Here is a 14,024-nt window from a genome sequence, read left to right on the forward strand (position 1 = left end):
ATAAATGGTATATTCCTAACAATTCTAATAGTTTCCATGCTGCAATCTCTTGCTATTCTAGCCGATACCTGTTGAGCAAGGCAGTGTGCTCGTGTGTTGTGTATCCTCACATCGCCTGAAGTATAATCGAACCAAATACTTATCATCGTCCTCACTGATAGAATGAATAGAGAAGGGGGAAGGGTGGGAGGGATACGCTGTCAGGAAATGTCCTAAAGTTATGACACTAAGTGGTATTTAAAAAAACATAAACACGGCGAGGTTCCTCGCAAGTAGGACACCCCACGTTTATTAAAAGTATGATATGTAACAGCGGGGACAGTTACGACACGAGCCCTAAGCGAAGAAGAACACGATAGCCATGCGGAACAGCAGATTACTCTACATAGCAGTGGTTGCTATGAACATTCTCTCAGGTAAATACTAAATATATCCCCATTTATTGTTTCTATGTCTGATCAGGTGCACACGGTAATAACGTGAAGAAGAAGAAGATGATGATGAAGACTTACTGTAGACAGATCACGAATATCACCACGGTGTCGAGTTACTGTCCACGCAAAATTATCTACGCTAAAAATTGATGACGCTAATTTATTCCAGACTAGCAAATGTGCCCGTGCTTCGCTACGGTTTTCTACCTAGTATGCAGAGTTCTATGAAAGTTGCTGCGCACGCAGTGAGTAAGATTATATTAAATTGCATGTCTCTTAGTGCTGTCCGAGAAACAAAACGGAGAGGAATCCATACGTTGTTTCCGATGTAAGGTGCATGTTGGGGAAATTTCGATGGTAATGGCAGGCCAAATTTCCTACAGTCATTCACAATGCACTTCGGGAGTTTCTACAATAATGGCAGGCTCACTTGCCAATTGCCATTCTCAATACAGAGATGGATAGTTTTTTATAATAATGACAGGTACCATTTCCTAATGCCAGTCACAATCCAGTTGGAGAGATTTGATTATAATTGAGAAATGCTGCCCTATATAAATTATAAAGAATCGAGATATGACTGTTAGGCATAGGACCAAAGTTGATGATCTCTCCAAACTGAGCAGCGATTGTGAAATGACCTACCGTTTAGAAAGTACTTAGCACGAAACGAAGGACGGCAAATCATTTATGTATATATCATTTATATATCGACTTTTTCCGGGGCCTGAAAGTAATACATTTGAACAGCCTGGAACTTTCCCTCAAACGAAGGAGTGTCCAGTGACCAAGCGAAATTACGTACATAAGAAAAGTTGTTTAATGTGAAGCAACGTTTCACATTTACAGAAAATCAATAGTGTAAGAGAAAACGAAGGAAACATGTTGTGGTTTCTCCATAAATCCCCGTTCAATTGAGTGATTTTTAAATCATATGCATACCTATAAAATCAGACTTCTGCACTGTTATGTGTTTTCTGTTCTTTTATATGGTGTAGAGACATGGACCTTAAATAAAAACACAGAGAAGAAGCTGGAGGCCTTTGAAACATGGCTTTATAGGCGGATCCTGAGAATATCTTGGACCCAGAGAATGACAAACGTGGAAGTAATGAGAAGGATGAACACCCTCAGTTGATCAAGATAGTGAAATGCCGAAAGCTGCAGTATCTGGGACATATAATGCGCAACACAGATAGGTACAACCTACTCCAAAAAATACTCCAGGGAAAAATCAACAGCAAAAGAGGTCCTAGAAGAAGACGAATATCTTGGCTTGACAATCTTAGAGGCTGGTGCAATATGTCATCAGTTGAACTGTTCCGCGCTGCCACAAACAACACGAACATAGCCATCATGATCGCCAACATCCGAAACGGATAGGCACTGAGAGAAGAAGAAGAAGCATACCTAAACCTTCCCCTGGACGAGATGATGAGCAGTCAGCAGACCTCGTCATCCGCTTTATGAGGGATAGTGGTCTGTTTTATCGTGTCTAACGATGTCCTTTGTGCTAGTGTATTTATGTCAATTGCGCTTTTATCCCATTGACTTCATTTTAGTTTGTGTTGCGTATTTTAAAGTGTTACGTTAACGTCTAGTGTAAATTATGTACATATATCTGCACTACCAGGCAATGCCTTATTCCTTTTTTCCCTGTATTTTCTCTTATTTTATTAGAAAATAAGGCATTGCGAATTAGATCCACTGCTGTTTTAACCTCCTACTCATTGATGTTAGGCCCCTTAAAACAACAAGCATCATCATCATCATCATCCTTCCCCTGGATATATGAAGTTTGGTCGAGATCTATCGAGCCGTTTCGCCGTGATGGTGGAAGAGACGGAAAAACAGACACCAAAGCTAAAAACTGCTGATATGGTTCTTGAGTTGACCGAAATCGGATACATATCTGAAAAATTGGTACAACAAAAAAATTACAGACAGCGGACCCCCTACAAATTTATTTATATAGACTAGCATGTATCTGCGGCATCACCCACGCTTTTTAATTCAACCATTAGATGTTTCTAAACCTTGTATTAACAAACTCAATAACATAATATTTATCAATTGCATAAAATACATTATTGATCTTTAATTATACTAGTAGACCCGTGCTGTCCCCCAGCGCTCCTTATAAATAGGTCGGATATCTCGTCTTGATACGCCTGTCGCTGTCATATTATTTTGCCTGCCCTCTTCAATAGTTTTGTGAACATTAAATACCGGTAATGTAGTTTCTAACAGTTCTTTCTTCTTCTTGCGTTCCGGCCTTCTAAGGACCACGTTACAATTTCAATTGTTCCTCCTTAGTTGTTCTTTCCTTTTCTTCCAGTATTCTTTCATTGTTTCACTGTGTTTCTTTTTCCTGTCTTCAGTCCACTTTGTGCCTGTTTTCTTTTCCTTCCTCCCTTGGAATCCTTCCATTTGTAAGACTTTCTTCCTAAAAATCTTTCTTTCCAATAATTCTTCTTCTCGTATGTTGTTCCTTTCCAGGTCTTTCTTGACTTCTTGAATCCAGGTGGTAGTTGATTTCTTTTCCCAAAGGTACTTGAAGATTCGTTTAGTTAGTCTATTGTCATCCATTCTGTAAATGTGTCCAAGAAATAGCAATCTCCTTTTTCTTATTGTTTCTGATATGTTTTCTACGTTCTGGTAAATTTCATTGTTACTTCTTAATTTCCAAAACTCTGCAATTCTTGGAGGACCTAATATTTTCCTTATAATTCTTCTTTCTAATATTTCTAATTTATCAAGCTTGTAGTTCAGTGCTAGACATTCGCTGGCATAAAGGCATTCTGGTTTCACTACTGTGTTGTAGTGCTTTATTTTAAGTTTCCTTGATAAGCACTTTTTGTTGTAAGTATTATTAGTTATACCGTATGCTCTTTCCATCTTTTGTATCCTCTCCTCTATAGCAGATTTTTCTAAACCATTTTCTTGAATTGTCTCACCCAAATATTTGAATTTCTTTACCTTTTCTATTCGACCAATATCCGTTGCTAAAAACTTTGGGGCACTTTTTATATTCGTCAAAAATTTTGTTTTCTCGGCAGAGATTCTCAAGCCTGTCATGTTGGCTGTCTTTTCAAGGAGATTGACTTGCATTGCTGCATCTGTAAGGCTTTCTGAAAGTATGGCAATATTCTCCGTGATCGACCATTCGCCCGTAAATGGATCTTAACACTTTCAAACGATCTTGCCCGAGATACTGCAACATTGGCCGCGACTGAATACGGCTCGGATAAGTAGACACCCACTTTTTGAGAGTTTGTCCCTAACCGCACGGCCAACTCGCCCGGTCCCTCATAATTGTTAATCTAGTCCACTTTGTGTAATCATCCCCTAAGAATATGTAACATTTTCCTTCCGTGAAGTACGAGTCCAAACAGTTATTCACACACGGCACATATGCTGATGTTCTAATGAATAAAATATACAGGGTGTCCCCAAAATCACCAACAAGGCTTAGTATGTTGTGCGGGATGGCGGACTGATCGCCTTTCAAGAAGGAGCCCCTGTCTGGCAAAGCACGGTTTGGGCGCTGGAGAGCGTCGAAGTCTGAGAAAGGTTGTGACAATTTGTTCCGATATGGTGTCTTAATACGGAAGTTATGCAACCTTTCAGCCATCTGTGTACTGCGGATGGATCACTTCAGCCTAATAGCATTCCTGCGCATGCGCTACATTCCTCCACACAGTCCTTTGATACACATCTTACAGCGTTACTTACAGTACCGGTCAAATGTTTAGGACCACATAAAGAAATCACGAAATGTCATCTAGAACCTAAAATTGTGCCACTAGACCTCTGTAATTTTCTTTCTGATATCTCACATCTAATAGGATATATGTCGCCTGATTTCATTGAGTTAGTTCAAGTACTGTAGAAGTAATGAATTTTTAACTCTTGGAAGGTCACAACAAAAAATCAAAAATTTTGGTAATGTAATGTACTGAATACTCTAATTGGGTTCAAGTATCACCAACAAGATTTTTCTGTAGACTTAGAAATAGGTGGGGGCCATTTTAGTATAAATATAAAAATTCCGAAAATATGCGGCACCGGCTTTTTTTCGTGTTTTATTTTTGTAAACCAGGGCCAAAATTGTTGATTTTTCTTTGCCTTTTCCATGTATGGCCCAAGGTCTCAGTGTGAGCTATCGGCGTCAAACTTATCTTCCCTGATAGTTTCATTTGCACTCTGTGGATGGCATCCAAGAATAAGTTTCTGATGTCGATAGTTCACACTGAGACCTATGACAAGAACAAGGAAAAATTGACTATTTTAGCACTGGTTTGACAAAATATAAACCCACAAAAATGGGTGCTGCATTTTTTCGGAATTTTCATATTTATACTAAAATGACCCCTAACTATTGCTAAGTCTCTACAAGAATCTTGGTGGTAATACTTGAAACCAATTAGAGGATACAGTACATAATATTCCAAAAATGTTGACTTTCTGATGTGACCTTATAACATTTAAAATTGTATAACATATACAATACTTGGCGTAAATCACTGAAACCAGGCGATGTATATCATATTAGATGCAGGAGCTCAGGAAAAAAATACAGAGGTCTAGTAGCAAAATTGTAGGTTCTAGATGGAACTTCATGATTTTTCAATGTGGTCCTAAACTTTTGACCGGTACTGTATGTACTGTAGTCTGCCAGTGTAGTAACGTTGTTAACAGCTGAGGAAATAACCGACATGGTGCTTGCATACGGCACAGCTGATTGCAATGGTAGAGCTGCTGCAAGATTGTACGCGGAACGTTTTCCAAACAGACGTACCCCACATCATCCCACGTCCGCGGCCATTTAGAGACCACTAAGAGAAGCCGGACAGTTGCACGTAGGTAGGATGAAGAATATGGTGTATGACACTCGTGTAACGTCAGTGGAGGACCTTATTGCTCGAGTCCACGGAGCGATTGATTTTTTTTAAAACAACCGCACGTACCGAGTCATGTGCGTGGAGCTCAGCACCACCAATGTCGGCTCTGCAATGGTGTAGGAAGTACACAGTTCGAACCCCGTCTGTAATGAGCCCGATGTGCTATTGACGACATGCGGAACCATTTCACTCTCTACAGCGTCCAAGCAGATGTGTGCCTTCCCGCAGAACATACTAACCGTTGTCGTTGGGACACCCTGTATACCGGACTCCACTCAATATGAAACAGCGCTTAGCGTTGACATGCCCCCTGCCGCGAAGCCATTGGGTTGTCAAGAACTTCCCAACCCGATAACGAGAAGATCAGAGAATATTCAAATACACTCTGAAGATAAAAAAGAACTTTCACTAGTTTATGAACAAGTTCTTTGTGACGTGGGATATGGATACAAGGGGCGTAACGGTAGGGAGTTCCTACTGTGTTCAGAGATAACACACAATTAACTAGTACTAAAATTTATGACTCTGTTGTTGTTGATGTGATTATTGGTATAATAATCGATCCTAAAATCCGGTTTGAATGGGGCGTTGTACAAGTTGCGACTGTTAACGATAAACCCAACAATTTCATACTCTAAGTGGAAGAGTATTTTTTTTACAAGTGCCTTACGTCGCAGGGACACAGATAGGTCTTTTGGCGACGATGGGATAGGAAAGAAGTAGGAGTCGGAAGGAAGCGGCCGTGGCTTTAATTAAGGTACGGCACCAGCATTTGCTTGGTCTGAAAATGGGAAACCACTGAAAACCATCTTCAGGGCTGCTGACAGTGGGGTTCAAACCCACTATCTTCCGAATGCAAGCCCACAGCTGCGCGTCCCTAACCGCACGGCCAATTCGCTTGCTAAGTAGATGAACAACTTGGGAAGTGTATGTGTAATCAGCCTCATTTTTAGTGCAGGCTCACCTCGCCATAAGCTCCGCAGTCTTGTCATGCAATATTCCTTTCGAGTATTATTATTATTATTATTAAGCACTTTTATCGATGATGACTCAATACATACACGACAATGAATCACCATATTTCACCAATTACTGGCTATTTATAAAAGTATCTTGATTTCACAGTGCGTCTTCGCCTGGCCGTCTTTTACTGGAACGGACGATCCTCTGTAATCTTGAGCGGGTTGGGTGGCTCAGACGGTTGAGGTGCTGGCCGTCTGAGCCCAGCTTGGAAGATTCGATCCTGGCTCAGTCCGATCATATTTGAAGGGGCTCACATACGTCGACGTCCTATCGGTAGACTGGCTGGCACTATAAGAACTCCTTCGGGACAAAATTCCGACACCTCGGCGTCTTCGGAAACCTTCAAAAGTAGCTAGTTGGAAGTAAAGACAATAGAATTATTATTAATGTAATCTTGATTTCTCTTGACTTCACCTTTCAGTTTGCTGTACACAGCAGCTCCCTTCAGCCAGGCTCGAACACACGTCCGTTGGCTATCACAAGGCATGACTGCTGTACACTTTGTTCGACTCCAGACAAGGCCGATAACATGCGCAATCAACTAAGTGACCAGTTAACACTCTCTGAACTCTGAGTTTACGACTCGTAACTGACGACTCAAACTTATGTTAAGGGCGGCTGACGAATAGCCTAAAATGGCACTGAGGAAGGCAACGGTAAACCAACTCAATTATTTTTCTCCGAGATAACTTGATTGGATCACGGCGATGATTGGATTGGCGAAAGGCAGAATAACCTATGATGATGATGATGATGATGATGATGATGATGATGATGATGCCTGGAACAGTGCTAATCACTCGTGTTCTTAGTTCTGCTTAGCAATTGTGCCAGTGAAATACTCTCCTTACCACTCTCTCGCTCTCCACCTCAAAGCCTTGGTGGGGCCGCTTCACTCCTTCTGTTTTCTCGAAGTCGAATGACTCAACTCAACACTTCGCCGACAATTTCCATTGTGTCGAGAAGACTCATAAAGATATAAGACTCATACTGTATACTTTCTGATTGGACCAAGCTGCCAAGTTATGAAAAAAGAAACAGTAACCCAGAAAGGAGTGAGGCAAGGCTGTTGTTTGTTTATATACAAGAGGCGGTAAAGAATATCGAACAGGTATTTGGAAAGGAAAACACAATCCAAGGAGAGGAAATCAAAAGCCTGAGATTCCCCAGAGATATTGTTATATTATCTAAATCTCTCAGTCACAGCCATCCATCAATACTTCACATTACAGCCCGCACGATTGCCAGGTAACATCTGGTCGCATATTTTGTATCGATAATTTCTGGAAACCTCTAACGATAAGACATATTTATGTCAAAAAGATCACCATCAGAATGTTGGCTGGAGGGGTAGAAGAGATGGTTGTATACAATTTCTAATCACTAGAGTTCGTGGAAAATGCTTGGTATCACTTCCAAACCAATGAGCAGTGTTCATGTGGAGTGAAGGCATATGACTCTGATATTGTGGATTCGTCTGTCGGATGGGGACGTTAAGCCTTGGGCAGACCCCTTCGTTGTTATTTGACAGGAGTAGGTTGTGTGCTGAGACTGGGTTTCATCTTCTCCATACCTCGTCTTCATCATCATTATCGTGATCGTTAGAAAAACCCTGACGCGGATGTCACGCAAGGACCCACCAGGCCCCTCGACAATGATGAAGCTGCATCTCTCCTCGTGTTTTGTAAATGGTTGACTGAACTGCAGAAATAGATTTAAAGACATACATAGATTTCGGATTTTAGCCAGTAAGATGTTAGAATGCAAACTAATTTTGTTAGTAGGACCAGACGACTCTTCCATTATGTACCAAGAGTAACATAAATTCTAGGGGTTCAGATGGGTCGTACTCCTAAAGTTTATGCAAAGCTCAAAACTTAACCGCTGTGGGGGTTGACTTCGTGGTACTCACTTCAACCAGTTTGCATTCTAACCCAGGACCTCTCTGGGTGCATGCACCGGTGCATTGGGCGGTGCAGAGTGGAAAAGAAGACTTCGCTATGTGGACAAGAGTGCAGACCCCCCACTCCTGGACTTTAAGCGATATCGCTGTCTCTCTCTTTCCCTACGCCTGTCTTGCTCACTCCGCCTGCCTCCCCCTTCCTCACTTGCTATGTAGCGCTCCGCCATCCGAGCCGAGCTTAGCCGAGTCGCCCCGAGTCAAAACGCTAGTCCGAATCGAGCCGAGTCGGGCCGATGCACGGTATACGGAACCTCTGCGCCTCGGTTTGCACGCATGAGGTTCTGGGCGTTTGAGAGGCCCTATTCTAACCTATTACTGCCTAATAATCCCGGACTCTAGACATAACCCACTATTCCCTGTACCTCCACATTGCTAGACGTCAAAAAACCGAGCTTTTGAAGAACGATATTTTATTAGCATCACTGAGGAACTGTTGTCTTGTCACAGGTGACGTAGCGGTCTCCCAGAATGAGATATCACGCGACCTAGACCCCAAAGACTACGGTACCAAGTGGATATACTTCCCAGACGGAGATGGAGTTCCTCGAGTAGCTATACTGGAGGAGGGACCTGACGATCTCGTCGAGATGGGGCGAAGTGCCACAGCTCCTGAAGTCACTTTTCAGCTCTACACCAGGTATGTACGGCCTGTGGTTGTCTTCATTAAACATACAACATAGACCTTCCTCATTGCTTGGCTCATCAGTCCATAGACTGGTTTGATGATGCCACTCTATCCTGTGCTAACCTTTTCGTTTCTACGTAACTACTACAGGGCGTTTCTCTCATCGGTTGGCCGGCTGGCGCGCCCAGCTTTTCTGCCTCCCCTTGACTCATCACTGCCCGCTCCACGGCATAGCAGCAAGGACAGCACTTCGCTCACTTTATCCGTGCATGACATGGGATAACAAGTAAAATTAAGAAAATAAGCCCGTACCGTATGACAGGATATGTTGAAAATGTTGTCCTCCTGCATCCACACATTTCAATTTTAACATTTTCGTAGCTAAGTTCGTCAAAACCCCGCCTTCTTAGGAATTTTGTAAGCGTATCTTCTAATCTTCCTACAAATTTTTAAAATGCTATTTATTCGGTGCGTCGACCTAGAAAGATCTTTTGCTCTACTCTGCACCATATGTTATGAAGCTGCGTGTATTTGGAAATTGCGGAAGTGTTAAGTGTTGAATGTGAGGAAAGGAACGTTAAGGACGACACAAACACCCAGTCCCCAGGGCAGGGATATTAATCATTTACAATTAAAAACCCCTGACCCGGCCGGGAATCGAACCCGGGTGGCAGGCGGACGCGTTGCCCCCGACACCGCGAGGCTGGACTGCGATTTTATTTACTTTTTCCTCGTTAAGTACACAATGTTTAACTCTTCGCTTCTTACCGGGTAAAGAACCAGTTCCTGTGAATTTGTTAACGCGTTTCCGCATGGTCTCTCTCTGTGGAGGGTGTATACCTGGAAATGATGTTGGAAATTGCCTAACGACTTCCCTGCAAGACTCTGTTTTCACATAATCATCACACATTAATACCCTTTCCTCTACCATGTACACATGTGGAGGCATTATGAGAATTATACCCCGAAGTAACACTTCACAACTCGAGAACAGTTGGAGCGAAAGATCAACACGTTCTAAGCACGGACCTGAACTGCGAAGTGCGGGCATTCCCGTGCTGTCGCTGCGCTGAGTAGCGGGAAGTGATGAGTCAACGGGAGGCAGGTAAGCTGGGCGAGTCTGCCGGCGAACCGATGAGAGAAATTCACTGTACATTCTACAACTACTCTAATCTGTAGCTCATACTCATACCTTGCTACCCTTGCTGTTTTCCCCGCCCACACTTCCCTCAAGAACCCCACTTACCACAGCAGTAATTATAACAACTCATTTGTGCCGGGGACCATACGTTCTACCAATTCTATCCCGGCGGAAAATAGAGACATAAGTAACCTAAAGATATTCAGAAGGAAGTGCTGGATGTTGTACCTACATTGATATTAATTAAACTAAGAAACAACCTAAAAAGTTAAATTATTAAATAAATATTAAATTACTTAAATAAAACTAAATAAATCCTCTTCTTGTTCTTCTACAGCTTTCCCCCCCACATTTGTGCCTTGTCCCTGTTTTACGGCCGGATGCCCTTCCTGACGCCAACCCTATATGGAGGAATGTAATCACTATCGCGTGTTTCGTAGTGTAGTGTGTTGTGTGAATGTGAAGAGAAGGGTGTTGGAAAAAATACGAACATTCAGTCCCCGAACCAGAATAATTAATTAGACGCGATTAAAATCCCTGACCCGGCCGAGAATCGAATCCGCGACCCTCTGAACCGAAGGCGTCAATGCTGACTATTCAGCCAAGGAGTCGGACGTAAAGAATATTAGTGCAAATTTCGTAAAATATTTCTATACCTAAGTAATGTTGAATTTTCATATCAGGTGTGTCCATTTTCGAAATATTTTATGAGTAGCAAATTCAATTATAGAACTTCCAAGCCCACAGTGATTATTTTTGAAGGAAATATTTTGCATTTGGTATTTTAAAACATTTTAAATGTCAAATAATTACAAATGCCAGACGTCAGTATTTCTGTTGTTAATAATTGTACGTCCGCTTCTGTGGTGTAGTGGTTAGTGTGATTAGCTGCCACCTCAGGAGGCCCGGGTTCGATTCCCGGCTCTGCCACGAAATTTGAAAAGTGGTGCGAGGGCTGGAACTGGGACCACTCAGCCTCGGGAGGTCAACTGAGTAGAGGGGGGTTCGATTGCCACCTCAGCCATCCTCGAAGGGGTTTTCCGTGGTTTCCCACTTCTCCTCCAGGCAAGTGCCGGGATGGTACCTAACTTAATGACATGGCCATTTCCTTTCCTGCTCTTTGTCTATCCCTTCAAATATCCCCCCCCCACAAGGCCCCTGTTCAGCATAGCAGGTGAGGCCATCTGTGCGAGATACTGGTCCTCTTTCCCAGTTGTATCCCCGACTGAAAGTCTCACGCTCCAGAACACTGCCTTTGTGGCTGTAGAGGTGGGATCCCTCACCAAGTCCGAGGGAAAACCAACCCTGGAGGGTAAACGGGTTAGGAACGAAAGAATAGTATACGCTCCCATTATATTATATTATATTATATTATATTATATTATATTATATTATATTATATTATATTATATTATATTATATTATATTATATTATGACGGCAATTTTTAGAATTTTAAATTTGATTTATAAATACATTTCTTTATAAACGATTTAAGGCATTAAAGTAATTCAAACTGTCTGTTTGTTATCATTTAGAATATAGTGTTTAAAATATGCGTGGGTCTGTAACACTAGGCTCTAGTATGGTAAAGCGCCAGTGCTGCAATCTGCCAGGCGTGGATGTAATATACTCATTATAATGATTCGATATTTTCAGGAAAAACCCCGACAAGGAGCATATTCTAGTGGAAGGCCGTAATAAAACACTCGCATCCAGTCACTTTGATCCAAGCAAGGAGACCAAGTTCCTGGTACACGGTTGGATGTCGAGTACCACTAGTGATACCATTAAGAACATGAAGGACGGTAAGTGTAAATGCTTTATCAATAACCAGCACCTTTCAAATCATATTTACTCCTTCTTTTCTTCTGGACCAAGAACAGAACCTTGAGGGACTCCGGCTTTTAAAGGGCCGAGGTGGAATTGTGGAATTGTTGAGTACGCAAAAGGTACCCACTTGTACTTTGTCACTCCGTGTACTGTACGATTCCTATATTGGCGTGCTTATGTAATATGCTCATGATAATGATTCGATATTTTCAGGAAAAATCCGGACAAGGAGCAGATCCGAGTGGGCTGTACCACACTTATACTAACCCATTACTGCCTAAAAATCTGAGATCTAATCATGAGTTAGGTGTTATAAAGTTTGAGAACCTCCACTTTACCCCATTTCTCGTGATTGCAGCGTACCTGAACAAGAGCGATGTGAATGTGGTCGCTGTAGACTGGTCCTATTTAGCTTCTAGCAACTTCTACTGGTTTTCCAAGACGAACATCCCCACCGTGGGGAACCAACTAGGACGACTTATTCTGTTTCTGAAAAGTAACGGCGCCAAATTGGAAGACATGCACCTGGTCGGGCACAGCTTGGGGGCACACGTCGTTGGAGCCGCCGGTAGGAGCGTCAAGCGAAGAGGAAAAGTCGCGCGGATCACAGGTAAAGTACTATAATAATGATTATTATTACACCTTATTCCTTGCACACATTGGGTATCTCCTTAAAATTTACGGTTTTCTTCGTAACTTTTTGGGACAGTTTTACTTAAGTGCATCAAGATATGTCAACACTTTCTCTCGGAAATCTTGCCTTTAAAAGACGACTTAAATGTTGAATACATTCTTCTTCTGCTTCGTTTCAGCCGACTGTGAACCATCTTATTTCAACCGTTTGTATCAAGTTTCAATTCTTCCCGAATTCGCTTTCTGTGAACTTCTTTCCTCTCATCAATCTAGTTCATGCCTTTTTTAAACTTCGGCTTTTCTTGGAATCTCTAGTATACTTGAACTTTCTTCTGGAGAGGAGCAATGCCTTCAAGTGTGCTCCCTATTTCTCGAAGGTCTTTCTCGACTTCAGTTTACGAGGGTCCCTTGTTTTCCTTGTTTACAAAGTAGCAAAAGACCTGGCTGGTCAGTCACTCCCAGCTCATACGTGTTATTTGACCATAAAGATTGATCCTCCTTTCCCGAATGGTGTCCATTATCCTTTCCACATACAAACAGGTACAGTTCGTTGCTATGGCGTCTCCTGTACCCATCATTTTCTCTGATTGGTCCCAGAATCTTTCTCAGGATTTTTCTTTCTGTGACTTTTAACTTTTAGAATTTTCTGTTGTTATCCACCCTGTGCCTTTTTTTAATAGTTTCTCTGACTTTTTTCTGGGATCTGATGAATTTCTTGGGATATATTTTCCAGTCATATGACATTTTCATATTTTGTTCCTAGGATTTTTCTGAGAATTTTCCTCTCTTGTTCCTCGATGTTTTTATTTATGACCTGCTGCCAATTATCAGCGTTTAGGATGCATAAAGTGCCTCTGATTTGATGACTGCTGTAGTGTCATAATTTTGTATTGATACAGACTTCTTGTTCCAGGCTCTTTAAGTTTAGCAGTTCTTTATTTGTTTTATTTCGCCTAGATGCTTGAATTTATCTACTAGGAATATTTTTCCGAATATGGTGATTGATGGTTGGTTGTCGAGTTTTGATCTACTTCGTTCCACATACTGAATGAAGTTTGGAGTCCAGATTGCGGCTATTGCATGATTTTTCCATGGACAGAGTTACTTCTTGTCTGTTGTTAGAAAAGATTGCAAGATTTTCTACAAAAGCTAAGCAATCAAGGTACACTTTGTTTTTAAGAAGTTTGCCAATATTTATCCCTGTATTATTTTTCCCTTTCACAAATAACTTTTTTCCAAAAATAAATGAAGTATTAGTGGATAATCTATCTCTTCCCTGTACATGGTGATTCTAAAATACTTTTACAAACCTTGCGGAGGGCTCCCTTACACCGAAACAAGAAAAGAAAGCTCATATAAACATATGTCTCAAAATCCTTCGTCTCGATTTCGCGTTGTTTATTAATGAATATTTACGTCGACGTCCAATATGTGGTTTATGCATGGTGGGGCTCCGGCACATTTTAGCC

General features: G+C 41.7%; 1 protein-coding gene across 1 annotated transcript in view; it reads left to right on the plus strand.

The window, feature by feature from the left end:
• Nucleotides 1-361: 361 nt before the first annotated feature.
• The window catches only part of LOC136885545 (phospholipase A1 2), a 31,541-nt gene continuing 17,878 nt past the window's right edge, over nt 362-14,024 (plus strand). Inside the window, exons 1-4 of the mRNA XM_068230300.1 lie at nt 362-416; nt 8,772-8,961; nt 11,749-11,897; nt 12,281-12,532. Coding sequence (XP_068086401.1) covers nt 362-416; nt 8,772-8,961; nt 11,749-11,897; nt 12,281-12,532 — 646 coding nt within the window. The remainder of the gene's footprint in view (nt 417-8,771; nt 8,962-11,748; nt 11,898-12,280; nt 12,533-14,024) is intronic.

The sequence above is a fragment of the Anabrus simplex genome, chromosome 14, assembly GCF_040414725.1.
Source record: "Anabrus simplex isolate iqAnaSimp1 chromosome 14, ASM4041472v1, whole genome shotgun sequence".
In the NCBI taxonomy this organism is placed as follows: Eukaryota; Metazoa; Arthropoda; class Insecta; order Orthoptera; family Tettigoniidae; genus Anabrus; species Anabrus simplex.